The sequence below is a fragment of the Triturus cristatus genome, chromosome 6, assembly GCF_964204655.1.
Source record: "Triturus cristatus chromosome 6, aTriCri1.1, whole genome shotgun sequence".
Lineage (NCBI taxonomy): Eukaryota > Metazoa > Chordata > Amphibia > Caudata > Salamandridae > Triturus > Triturus cristatus.
This window is the reverse complement of record NC_140589.1, coordinates 958,838,307-958,852,221: the sequence shown is the minus strand read 5'-3', so window position 1 is coordinate 958,852,221 and position 13,915 is coordinate 958,838,307. Positions and strand designations below refer to the sequence as shown.

The 13,915-nt window shown below is 42.3% G+C and overlaps 1 protein-coding gene across 3 annotated transcripts in view; it reads right to left on the bottom strand.

Annotated features, from left to right (window-relative positions):
- The window catches only part of ADGRG6 (adhesion G protein-coupled receptor G6), a 621,002-nt gene that overhangs the window by 103,604 nt on the left and 503,483 nt on the right, over nucleotides 1-13,915 (bottom strand). For all 3 annotated transcript variants that reach the window (XM_085611657.1, XM_085611655.1, XM_085611656.1), the window contains 2 exons: nucleotides 12,948-13,113; nucleotides 6,233-6,373 (listed from right to left, as the gene is read on the bottom strand). In XM_085611657.1, the coding sequence (XP_085467783.1) occupies nucleotides 6,233-6,373; nucleotides 12,948-13,113 (307 nt within the window). The remainder of the gene's footprint in view (nucleotides 1-6,232; nucleotides 6,374-12,947; nucleotides 13,114-13,915) is intronic.

The following is a 13,915-nucleotide window of genomic DNA, read 5'->3' as shown; positions in this document are numbered from 1 at the left end:
CTCTGAAAGCCTTCCTTCCTAATCCACTTGTGTGTGAGGAGCTGGCTGTCCTGATTACTCCCACAGTTCCCTGAAGGTGTGAGACATCCCAATATATGTATTTTATCATCGCGCCCTGCTTCCGGCCCTTGATTTCACTTGCGTATTTGGAAAATACCAATCAGTCATAACAAGTGCAGGAATGTTTGGTATTTGTGTTTACGTACTCGTATCATGCCGTCAGCTGGACCCCTAATCGATGTATGTAAAACAGAAAGTGCGTGAAAAGTGCTGTGGTGAAAAGTGGTGCCACCTGACATGGTGAACGGAAAGAGTGAAGAACCTACTTCCGGTAAAGCAGGATGCTTACCAGATTTTGAGGATAGCCATTGCCTATGTAAATGAGTTCCATTTCGATTCTTTGCCTGTGATAATAACAAATTGTTTTTTAAATAGCACTTCATACAATCCATACAGCCTTCCTCAGCGCTGTAAATAAGAGGTGTTAATAATGCCTTTTCTTGCATAAATCAGAACATTCATCCAATTTTAATTGGGTTATAGGATGATTGTTGACATGGTAATTTATACAGCATCACTGCCTAATGTAAATAAATATATATACATGTATAAACATAGATATATATATATAGATATATTATGAAGAAACATGCTTTCCTTCGCCTTGCTGAGCCATTATTATTGTCCTGGCGAGGAGTGTGCTTGTTTGGGGACAAATGTGAAAAGTTATATATATATATATATATATATATATATATATATATATAAAATATACATATCATGATGGTGATAGTGCATTGTTATGCACTATCACCAGCGTGTTACATATATAAATAACACGCTGGTATATACAACAGACCTGGCTGTTCTAGCAGTAGCAGCACCCCCCCCCCCCCCTAGCGCCTTGAGACCCTCACAGGTAAGTAGTACGCTCACAAATGGATTGATTGATAGATAAGAGCTTCCAATGAAATGTTGTTGGATGAAGCTGCATGAAACCTTCCATAAAAGATAATCCGATTTGGGTTCAGCCTTGGAAGTTTCATGCAGATCTGATAAGAGGGCAGGGAATGCAGAGTCATTTTAGCTTTCATAGGAATTTTTGCTGTCCTTGACAGAAAAAACAACTGCAGCCGCCAACCAGGGTATGTTTGGCAGGTCCATAGGACCCCTAAACCACCTTCTAAGGTACCCCTTCAGGTCTGCACTCAGTTTGAGCCACCTGTATGTGATGCACTGTCAGTGCAAATCCCAACTGCATCTGACCCATACCTTTAATACAGAGCGGGTGTAGAGGCAACGTGTTCCCTCATATGCATGGGGCCAGACCTCATCCAATGAGGAAATTCCCCCTTGAGATCACTCTGGTGCTAGATGCGCTCCAGTGCAATCTGTACTACAGAAGGGACCCCAGAGTGCCTGCCGCCCCCACTGTAATACTGAAGTGCCCTAGGGGTGCAGAAAGCAGGAGCACATGGCTGTTTTAACACGCCAGTGGGCATTTACTTCATGGGTGGTGTGAAAACCCGGGTTTACACGCCCGCGACAGACCCAAATAAAATAATTAGAAATCTGATCTTTTTTCTGTTGTTCACTTCAGGTCCGCAAACCCAAAGCCTGCTCTGCGGACCATATGTCTCTGATTTGCTGGCAACTACAGAGAAAAACCTGGCGCTATATGGGGTCAGGGTGAGCATCTTCTGACCCCAGTTCAGGTAGGGGCTCCATAGGGATGCCCCTGAGGTTAAATGTTTGAAAAGCATACATTTGCTGTGTGGGAGCAGATCCAAAAATGAGCTGCACGGACATCCAGCACAGCTCCAAGGTTCATGGCCCTGAGTCAAGCTCCCAAGAGGGCAACCAAACAAGGGTTGCAAAAGTCTTGAAAGGTTCACAGATCCCCTTTCGGGGCCTGCGATTCCCCTAAAGAAATGTAAATATTATTATTGTTATTTATCATCATTATTATTATTATTATATGTAGCAATAATGACCATGGCAATTATTATTATTATTATTGTGATTGTTGTTGCTGTTGTTATTGATAACAATAATGATCATAACAGTAATAATAATAATAATAATAATAATAATACAAGTGGCCAGCCCTGATTGGCCGCCCAAGAGCCATGCACAATTTGGGTTTTCAACTCTTGTCGGGTTGGGGGCAGGACCCGACTGAAGACCAGATGGTTAACCCCTGCTGCGCATGGCCATGGACTGGAGCAGTGGAGACTGGTTGCCTGGGACTGGCTAGGGGCACGGTCTGGGCAAACGTCGATGGTGGTGTGCAGCAGTGAAGGGAATTATTTCAAAGACATTGGTTGGATGCAATATATCATCTAAAAAGAGGAGACTACAGTTAAGGCGAAGTTATGGTTAGGATTTGTTATAATACCTTACTGTACTTCAGTTAAAAGCCATCGTTAAAGTGGAGTTATGGTTTCAAAACAAAATCTAAACGCCAATTAAATTCACCCATTATTCGTTAGCTTGGCAATCCATAACTCACATAACATAAGTTAAATATCATATGCAAAGCTTGTGACCTTACAATATTTATACCAATAAGCACAAACACCTAAAAGCACAAGGTCACTAAATCACAACTTATACTCAGACCACTGGATAATAATGCATGAATAGTTGTCTCCTTCATAGTGGTAATGATAACACACTATGTAGTCAGAACTGTAAGAGTATTTCTGAGATTTGTAATTGCATCTTTTACATTAAGGGTGAGGCAATGAGCACTGCATTTGGTGAGCGAGTTATGGTTTACATGGCTGTTGTGCAAATTGTGGGTTGAGACCTAACCAAAACTGAATAATTTCAATGGTGATTAGGTGCTGTTTTGTACTCACAACTTCACTTTAACTGTGTGTTTGTAAGTGGCTTATTCAGGATAGGTATGCTATGACACAGTAAATTCAGTTAGAGAGCTCATGCAATAATGTGCAAAGCCTACTCTGGCACATTTAGAATAGTGTGTAGTTTTAGGGACCACTAGTGACAAGGGTTTTTAGTAATCTAGAAAATGTTGGGTGGTTGTCTCTGATAAGAAGAAGTAGAAAATGGCTGTGTTATCCTTAGTTAATCTGTCCATGTGAACATGTGATAGCATGTTAGACTATCGTTAACAAAAATATTGTCTAGCAGAAGCACTGTGTCCTAAATATCGTCCAAAAAAATTACTTTTGGACTTAGAATTTATGATATTAGGTTCAAATGGGCAATATTTTTGTAAACAATATTTTAGACACAACATTTGTGTCAAAAGATATAGACAAATATACACCAGCACTAGACCACACAGGCCCAAGAACCAAAAGAATAGAGTGAGTGCCTATAGTGATAGAGGATTGTGGTATCATTGGTGAACTGCCATGTGCATGGGCTCACAGGAAGGCACGGCAATGGAGTGTACTGCAGTTTTTGCTGTAACAGTAGAAAATGTGATCACATATCCCTATCACATACAATAATGCCCTCTTCAAACCTGAGATACTGACACAATTGCCAGTTAAATGTGGGGAAGTAACAGAAGCGTTCAGTGTAGCCCTGTAGCAGAGGTTCTTAACCTACTGACTTATGTGGACTCCCATTTAGTCATAACTGGAAACCAGGGACCCCCACTGAATGAACGCATCACTTTCCTCACCCCCAGTCATGAATGGAAGCCTGGAACCCCAGCCTAAGCATTTTCATTGATCTGAACGGCAAAACAATATAGAAAAACATAGATAAAAAATAAAAAAATAATTTTTTTAAAGGGATGCTCTCATTGTCTATACTATATTCTGTTCGATGCACTTGCTCTCCTCCCAGGACTTAATCTGAGGATACTAAGTTAATTTTCAACCTCCAACAGCACATTTTTTTACATTTACAGAACGTTTTAAAATGTTAAATTTTACATGTTGGTTCTTTATTTATATACTTTATAAATGTGATACTAATATTTGATTTTCCAAGCAGTTGCGGACCTCCTGAGAAGGCATCGCGACCCCCAGGGGTTCCCCGACCACAGGCTAAGAATCACTGCTCTATAGGAAGCAGGTGAACCCCCTACCTATGAATGGGGGCACAGTGGTTCCCCCCAGGTGCACAGGACTTTCCTCCTAACACACAGAAATGCTTGCCATTTATTTATTTGTATTTAATATTGTTTTTATAGCATGAACTGAACCAAATTGTATTTCTGTGCATTACATGTAACCAAAACAGTAGAGAACATGTAGAACAGTGTAGCAGTACATAAACAAATCAAGGGAACGAGTTGGAGTGTACAACACAATGCACTATGAGTATGATATCATTTCTGTGCCTAATGGTGCCAGTTCAGCAGTGGGCAGATGGAACTAGTATATGTGCAAGTGGAAGAGATATGTTTTTGGTAATTGTCTGAAGGATAATAGTGTTGAGTTCTCAGATGCTTGGAAAGAGTGGACCACTGGCCGTTGGTCATCGCGGAGAAGGATTGATTTATTGCTTGGGTTGATTTGAATTTGGGTTTTTACAGCTGGAGACTCCTTGCTCCCAATTCTCCTGAGACAATTAATGTATGAGTGGGAAGACAATGGGACTTATATAGAGTCTGGTGGATGGAACACTCATAAACATGACGAATGTCCTACCTGCGTTATTACAAGTGCAGTATAGCATACGGTACTTTTCATGTGGCTGAAGAGATACTTGCCATGTTTTGACAAATCTCCGACAATCTCTAAATAAGGCCTAATAACCCTTCTCACCTGCTCCCCAATATTTTCATGGAGTTTCACAGGTGGGCCAAAGCAAACATTAGCTGCCCATGAGCCAATTAGAATTCAGCAGTCAGATTGTGGACGCCGAGCTAGTCTATTTATTAAATAATTAACCACATATCCTTAATTTGAAGAACATTAAACTTCATGGGACCTTGGTTCTTCTTCGAACAGTGCAACATCACCAGATGGATGAGTAGTTTTGCGAAGAATATGAATTGTGTGTGTCTGTGGTTGTGAGAGACGAATGAAAGCTCCTTGACTGGGAAATACAGCAAGCAACATGGGTGTACGTCATGAATTGATCACAAGTTGTCTTAAGTGAATTAAACTCTCCTCATTGCTTAATAATGAAATCTGGTCCTACAGAAGAAAGTCCTACATTCTCCTACATCAGATTGAATTTCCTGTTGGAGAAAGCCATTGAGAAATGAGAAAATATTATGTTCTTCCAAACCAGAAGTCACTCAGTTTTGAACTCATGGCACAGAATGCAAGAATTATTTATGACTGATGGCTGCCATCAGCATGCAAATTTAACACGAGGATCATCCCTACATTCACCCTATTTACAATTTCAAATGTATCAATGTATCTATTTTTAAGAGACATGATTATGTTGACAACATAGTAAGGTGACTAAGCAAGTATGTTCTTCATCTTTCTCTTTTGAGAGGTAGGCCAAATTGCCAAAGCTCGCCTACTTGTTTGTGAAGTTCCTTACTCTTCATCAAGCTCCTGACAAAGTAATAAGCTGAAAAGTTATTTAAAAAACTGTAAAGTTTGTTTACTATGGACAATGTCTAGGACAATCAGAATGAATGTGGAGCATTATTTTTTGGCAGGAAGACCCTGAGTTTTTGTACAAGAATCACTGTACTCAGGTAAAAGCTGTGGGGCCGATTCACAGAACTAACTTAAGACAAAATCCTAAACTTACTTCTTTTGGTATTCACAGAAGTTAGGATTTTGGCTTAAGTTTGTCTTAAGACAAACTTAAGACAGACTTAAGACAGTCTTAAGACAGACTTAAGATAGTCTTAAGACAGACTTAAGACAAACTTAAGACAGACTTAAGACAGACTTAAGACAGACTTAAGACAAGCTTAAGACAAAATCCTAACTTAAGTCTGTCTTAAGTCTGTCTTAAGTCTGTCTTAAGTTTGTCTTAAGTCTATCTTAAGTCTGTCTTAAGACAAACTTAAGACAAAATCCTAACTTCTGTGAATACCAAAAGTAGTAAGTTTAGGATTTTGTCTTAAGTGAGTTCTGTGAATCGGGCCCTTCGAGATTAACACAAACCTTGATACTTCATGAACTTCACAACTTCGCGCAACTTTGCCTGATGAATGTTAATACCTCATTCTGATATCAGACCTACAACTACGTGTTGCCAAATTTTGGACCCACTCTATTATGTTCAGTGAGTAGTCCAAATGTGCATGTTGAAATGCAGTTAATCTTACCTGGAACAGTCCCTTCTTTTTGAAGAAAGTTAACTGAGCTCTGGATACTGCATCGAAGTCAGATGGCTGCAACGCTGTCAATAAACTTGAAGGCAGGACCACCGAAGCCAAGGAGTTTGGTTGAGAGCTCCCCATGTCAATCTGTTTAAAGCATAAGAAAAGGAATCAAACAATCATCTCACCTTAGCCTACTCCAACACTAAATCCTTTGGAATTTATTGGATAATATAATTATCACCTATTCTGACTTTTTGGGGGAATGATATGCGGTTGTTTGTGCTTTCTACACCAAAATCTGCATGTCCCTTAATATCAGGGCTTTTACCCATGTTAAATTCCAGCAGGTTTCACATACTGAAACTTAACAAAGAGTGTGGTTTTGGTTGCACCTAGTAATTACCGGGTGCGATAAACATTGCACCACTTATAACTGCGATCCCTGCGCTAACACGAGTTTGTTCCGAAATCGCAAATTAACAGGCAAGCTGGAATCAACCTGTAGTTACTAAATGTTCAATATTTATTGCTTACATAATCTGAGGATTGTTGACATCTAAAATTTAGACCAAAATGAAGCAAAGCAAACCAACACATTCAAGTACTCAAACCAAAGAATGATTTTGATTTGTACTGATCACCTTAAGCTTCTATCTTAGCAAAACTGTGACAAGCTGACAGCTCCATAGATAAACAGTCAGATATTACAATAAATATGTGCATTGTTATACTGGAGGAATTTTGAGTTTTACTTTTCTTTTAGTTTTGGCTGCTCCGCTCCAAATGTGTTGATTAGCACAACATAATGACAGTAAAGCCAGTTAACTTACTGAGAAATAAAGGGAGAGGAAGGAGTCTAAATAAGGTGGGCATGGCAGAGCACAGAATAAGACAGAAAAGAGACAAAGGATGGAGTTGAAGTAGGAGGGACACAGGCAAAATCTAAGTCAGAGCAGAAGAGAGACCAAGAAAGGCAGAGAAAAGGTCAAAATAAAGATGCAAAACATGTGAAGGGTATATCAAATTCTCTCTCAAGAATAACGTGTGCAGTAATTCCAAGCATTTATGATTAATTTGAATTTCGAGAATTTGAGACTGCCATTAAAAACAATGTTCAGAAGTCTAGCAATGGCAGCTACAGACCTTCTGTTCCAACATTCCTATGTTTGACTTTCTGTTTCCCCTGTTCACTGTAAAGCATGGTACCTGTAGTGGGTGGACTTTCCACCCATCCTCTCACAAATGCACAGACATACTCACACCCATTCGCATACATTCACCCTCGCTTCCATCCATTTCCAAACATGCACACATACACCCACCATTCACAAGCACAAACCGATTCACAGCACACACATGAAAATACCCATGCATTCATGCATAAGCGCCAACATTCAACAATCACTTACCGGGCTGGAGCAGTGAAATGGGGTGGCGGAGGGATAAGATGAAAGGCCTCTGTGGTTTCTGTGGGGTTTGGGTAAGAAAGGGACATAAAGAAAACCTTGTCACCTCCTCTCATTTGCTGACCTTGTCATGGACCAGCCAATGAGAGGAGAACCTTCCCTAACTCCTCACAGAGTGGGGTAGGGTCAGTGAGAACTGGAGACCCCATCCCACTCTGTGACAAGGCCTCACTGATAGACAGACAGCCCTGGGCACTTCAGGGCTTAAACCTGAGGCACCCAGGTCTGATTGTATCAGTGATGCTCCCCCTCCTCATGAAGGAAAGGACCTCACAGGGTTTTGCTGGGCTGATGAGGACATGCACTCAGGACTGTGAAATCTTCAACACAGCAAAGCTTGGCTCAGGCTGAAAGGTGGCTGTGCATTAGCCCATGCAAAGCGCCTAGTTGCCTGAAACTAATATGGTGAGTGCCTGCTAGGCTGACCCTTTTCTCAGCCTGATAGACACTCATCATGAATTGAAAAGGGAGGGAGCCAGAATACCCTTAATGGTGGGCTGCCCCTGCACCCACTATATAATACACTGTAGAGGTCTTTTGCACTGTGAGTTTTGTCTGACCATACATGCACATCCGTGTAAAAAGCAGTTGACCTTAGTATGGGGGCAAATGGGCCAATACTTTAATTTGACTACGTTTTTTTTCTTTCTTTCCATTCATTTGTAGTTATCCTTGTATTCTCCCATGACACAGTTGCTGATGAGCTGAAGAAGATCTCTGAAGGTCGTAATGGTCTCCGCAATTACAGCGATACTCCAACATATACCATTCCAAAGTCAGCAAGAGGGTTGTAAGCCAGTAAAAGGAATATGTGAGACCCCCCTTAAAAACCAGGAGGAAGACCAACAAATAATTTTATTTCTCCTTAACCTCAGTAATACCTATGGCAGGGCGGTCCATCACATACTACTTGATTGAGTTGAGGATTGGATGAGCTATGGGAGAAAGTGAGTATCACCAGATTTCTTAGACGTATCTTATTTTGGATGAGGAAAAGTTTCCTTTGTCTGAACAAATGGACCCCATACCTAGCACTTGCAATTTCAAAAAGTGGAAAATCCAACAGACCTTACAATGAGATGCCCTTTGACCCCCTTATAATACAGTAGCTGAAGAATTTGAATTACAACTTGCCATGTCCAGCGTAGTGGCCCAGCTGCTCCTTTCCAGCCACAAGGAGCAACTAAGAAGATTCCTAGCAAAGGCTGGACCACCGTGACATTATAAGTGCCAACCCGACAATAACAAGAACCCCAAAACTTTATCGGATTCAGGAATAGCGATAGAGGGTCCTCGTGAATTACCAACATTTGAGCGTATCACCCTTGCCTTGGAACCTCCCAACTGCTTCTAGTTCATCATAGTATCTAGTTCAAAGTTTTGGGCTCCATGGGCAGAAGCACCTAACATAGAGGTGCCCTCTACCTTTTCAAATTAGCCTTTAATTTCATACCCCTCCGGAATTTCAGGAGTAATATACTACGCTAATAAGCCATGACAAGTCAAGAATAAAAAGACCGAGCAAGAATGCTCAAGGTACTTGAATTTCATATTTGGAAGGCTCTTGCCCCAACCCTGAGGTAGCAACCAAAATCCAGCTACAATTTTGAAACAGGAGTTTTGGATGTAAAACTCAAAATGAGATGACCTGGCCTCTAAGAACATCTGGCGGACCCTGTCCTCCAGAACTCTGACTCTCTTCCAGCCGGAGGATTCGTTTTGCTGTGGCCCATGATTGCGGGAACTGGTACTGAACAATCCAGGTTCCAGCAGCTCCACCTTTAAGAAGAGAACGCCCTCCAGAGCAAATACGAGGGATATTTGCAGTACTTTAACATCTGACCCACGGTACCAAAAAGTAGTACCTTGGAATGATTGTGTAGGAACATATATTGATGACATTTAAAACCCCTAGCTAAATGAACACAAAATGAGGCTCTTTCCATCGCGAATGCAAAAGAACAGCAGGAGCGCTGGTCCATTTGATGCGTACCCATGTAAACTGAGTCCATTAAAGGGCGCAGAAAAAGGTGTTTGCATGCCATAATATTAAGTTGTACAGGCAATACGGTTAGTATACATACACGCGTAAGCACTGAGGAATGTGCTTGAGCAATGTTTAGTTTTTTTTAATGTTCTAAGAATATCTGCTTACAGCTGATTTTTTGTTCTTCTGAAATGGTGATTGAGTAACTGCAGTTGTTGACACAAGCCTTAATGCAGTGTTGCAGTATGTTAAAATAAGGTGAGACACCAAGTGTAGGCCCTCATTACATGCACCAACTCAGTGGGACTACAGCTCCTCAATGTACCTTTGGCAGTCTGGTGACGTGTTGAATTCTGCTACTGGTTTCTTGTAGAAGATGCATTTCCCCTCTGAAAGCCAGTGTTCACAGGTGGTGGGCACCGGCACTCATTTTTGGTGCTCAGGCTTACTTTTCGTCATCAAACTTTAACCACGAGCAAAAGAACAAAAGACAGCAGAGGGGAAAAAAGAAAGAGGAGAAAAAGACAGGAAAACAACGACAAAGGGAACAAAACAAGAATGAGAAAGAACCCACAAGAGTGAGTTGAAGAGACACAAAGTGTCGTGTGGTGGAAGAAAGAGGCATGTGGTGGAAGCAAGACTTTAAGCGGGAAGCAGCGTTTACATCGCATGCGGTACAACGCATGTGATTACAACGCAGTCATTACAATGACTGGGCTGTTACAGCACTAACCATTACAACTCAAGTCGTTTCTACGACTTGCTGTAGGGGGTGCTCTAAACTAAGGAACAGTATAATTTACTATTCCAACACCTTCCCTGTTGCGCAGGCTGGAGTTGGAATAGTAAATTAAACTATTCCTAAGTCCAGCGCGCCCCCTACAACAAGTCGTAGAAACGACTTGGATGTAATGGTATGCGTTGTAACTAACCCTGTGCGTAGTTTGCGAAGTAGCACTATGCGTAGCTACACAAAGTGCACTTCGCACTACGCGAGCTACGCGTAGCACTTCGCGAGCTGCGTAGTACCCTGTTCGCACTGTGCAAGATGCCGTTTTCAATGATTGCACAGTGCGGACAAGCATCCGGCACTGTGCAATCATTGAAAACGGCATCTTGCACAGTGCGAGCTGTAGTTTTCTGCCGCTCGAGTAGATTTTTACTCAAGCGACAGCTTTCTCAACGCGGACTGGTAGTTTCTCATCACGAGCAGTCGCGAGCATACGCGACCACTCGCAATGAGAAACCTGACCTCCCCACGTTGAGAATCTCACCGGGCGGTTTATTTTCCACACTCGCGATCGGCCACTTGATGTTGCTGATCGCGAACGAGGATAAAGTCTCGCCGGGATGCCATTTTGCTTGCTCACGGTCGCCAACTTGACGTTGAGGACCGCGAGCAAGCAAAAAATGACCGCTGTTTGCACAGTGGTACGTGCAATTCGCGTAGTGCGAAGTAGCGCAAAGTTTGCAAACTACGCGAGCGTAGCGTAATGCTTTGCCCAGGCTTAGTTGTAACAACACGACCGCATTGTAATCGCATGTGTAGTACCACAACAGCTTTGGTATTCCGCAACCCCGGCATTAAGCATCACCAACAGACCGCCCTTGAGATATACAACCCTGCGCTTATTGTACTTAGACTAATTAAGCACTGAAGCTAAAGAAAGGCTCATTCATTGAAAAGCATGGCTACCACGCAGATGTCTGTGTGCTCTGCAGCAGACCATTGCTAATACGTCCATTCCTCGCACTACAACGACCTTGAACCTCATCTTTGAACTTGAGTTACACATATAAGCTGAAAGTGAAATTTCCTTTACGAGCACTGCCTATACCGAACAATGTATAACTAACAGCCCAAGACGGGTGTCTCGGCCTCGTGCTTATAAACGTGTCAATCTCTCGCCCCGGGGGCGCGAGATCTGCTTATCAGAGCTGGCAGCTTCCGCGTTAAACAATTTATGGAAGAAAAAACAAGTGCGTATTTGTAAGAAGGGTGAGTTTCCTTTCGTCTGCTAATCGCCTCGCTAGCCAGAAGTTCATGTAAATGCAACTCCATTTCAGAGGAGTGGGAAAAAAAACATACGTAGTCGTGTGATGATAAAGGCCCAAGAAAAACAAGTGCCCTTGACCTGTGAGGGTGGGTCGCCATTGCTCAGCTCTGTCCCATAAGCAAGGCAAAAGGAGCAGTGGGAGCAGAGAAGCCAGGGCTTTACCGAACGGCAGAGGCGCGCGCGCCTTCCTCTGGTTTCAATGAGCTCTCCCTCGTGTCTTTGGCAGCAGGAGGCGGAGGAGCACAGCTAAGTGGCTCCGGTGCCTAGTGTTAAAAGTATAGACTCACATTGGTGCATTATAGAGAAGGTAGGACATCCCTGTGAATTACGGGAGGACCCAGTGTCAGTCTTTGGAATTTTATTTAACAACAAATGCATGTAGTTGTTAGGATGTTTTACTTCAATTGAACCAACAGGACTACAGCACGAAGCAGTAATGATTTGTAAAAAGAATGCTCGGGACTGGTTGTAAGCTGTTAGGTGCGGAGATTTTGGGTAGCAGCATGTGTCTTCATAAAGTATATAACATTGGATGAATCATCAGAGTGCAAATTCCTCTCGAGACTGAAATAGAGGCTAGCGCTGCATGTGCGTCCGTAGAAATGTTTTAAGGGGGGGGGGGGCATAATTATTAACATTTCAAGATGGCGCTTCCAGCATTATACAGGCAGCACAATCTTCTTGAAAGTTTTTTAAAGGGCAAGTGAAAAATCCAGGATCTTGGGGGGCGGGCAAAAGCCCCCCTTGCGGACGCCCATGTCGCACCTGTGTAGTTGAAATTGCTGCAGGAGTCAAGCGACGCAAAATGTCCGACCCCTTTATGATATTGCCTCACAATGCCAAGTTTTTAATATGAATTTTAGGTGACAAGAGGAAATATGGCAAGGAGGACACAACTGGGTGGCCACTTGAGAAGGGTTTGATGTATGAATGTTCACTAATTATAATGCCATGAGTAACACGTGATTTCACACCTGTTGACTATTGATGATGTCACAAGTTAATGCCCTTGCCCCACCCCTAGCACCTCTTTTTTGATGCTGCAAGACTAGGGTAAGGGCAAATAGAGAGTGGGTTCTACAGAAAGTGCCATAGATACACTTCAGTTTGCTAGGTATTCCTACTACGGCCTTCATGATCCCGAGACTAGCACAATCACATGTAAGAGTCGCATACAGAACACAGGTGCTTTTGATAGAGCGGAATACCTGCAAATCAGTGACATTGCTCTGCTGCCCGGCGCTGAAGGAGGAGCCATTGAAGGAGGAGGCATTGAGATGGGAGACTCCAAGGGCCAGGTTCCGAGAGCCAATGCTGACAGACGGCCCGGTGAACTGAAGCTTCAAGGCCAGGGCGTCAATGGTCTTTAGAGCTCTACAACACAAGAGGAGACACAAATATCATGGTTATGGATGGAGTACTTCCAAGAACATTAAAGAGGAGAGCCAAGCAAATTAGGGAAAACACAGCAATACTGTGTCGGGAATGAGGAAAAGAAAAATATAAGAATAGGTATTGAAATGAGTGAGGTGTTACTGGATATGCAAGCTAGAATTGCTCCACTTGAGTTAAGAATTGCTCACAAGCATATTGGCATGCACAGATGCAACACCAAGTAATTTAAAATTACCAGTGGACCACTTTTGCATTGACTTAGAATGGCTTTTAACAATATAATAGCAAGAAAAGTAACCACAAAGTAGACAACTCTGGTTTGAAAGGATCCTGAAAGAAAAAACGGTGGAGAAATCACTGAAAAGCTTAAGTCATGTATCCTTACTACAATTCCTTAACACTCTAAAAATAAACAGCATATATTTAGTTTTAAGTTGAACTGTATTTTAGACGAACAGCACGTATTTAAAAAATAGGATGTTCTAAACTTCAAGTCTATACTGTACGTACTGGTTTGTAGATTCATATGAAGTGATTCTCCTGTGTAGGCTGTCTCATGGGGACAATAATGTAATATATTATAGTTTCTTTCATCCCTGATTTTCTTGGTCTTCAGCATTATAAAGACTGAGGGCCTTTCTTAGGGCCTGATTACGAGTTTCGTGGTGAGGGAGCGGGACTGCCCTGCCGCACTGCCAAAACTGTGTACGCACCGCCCGCTAGATTCCCACGGCAGTGCCTATGAAATAGGCACCACAATGGGTACATCCAAAACAGTACC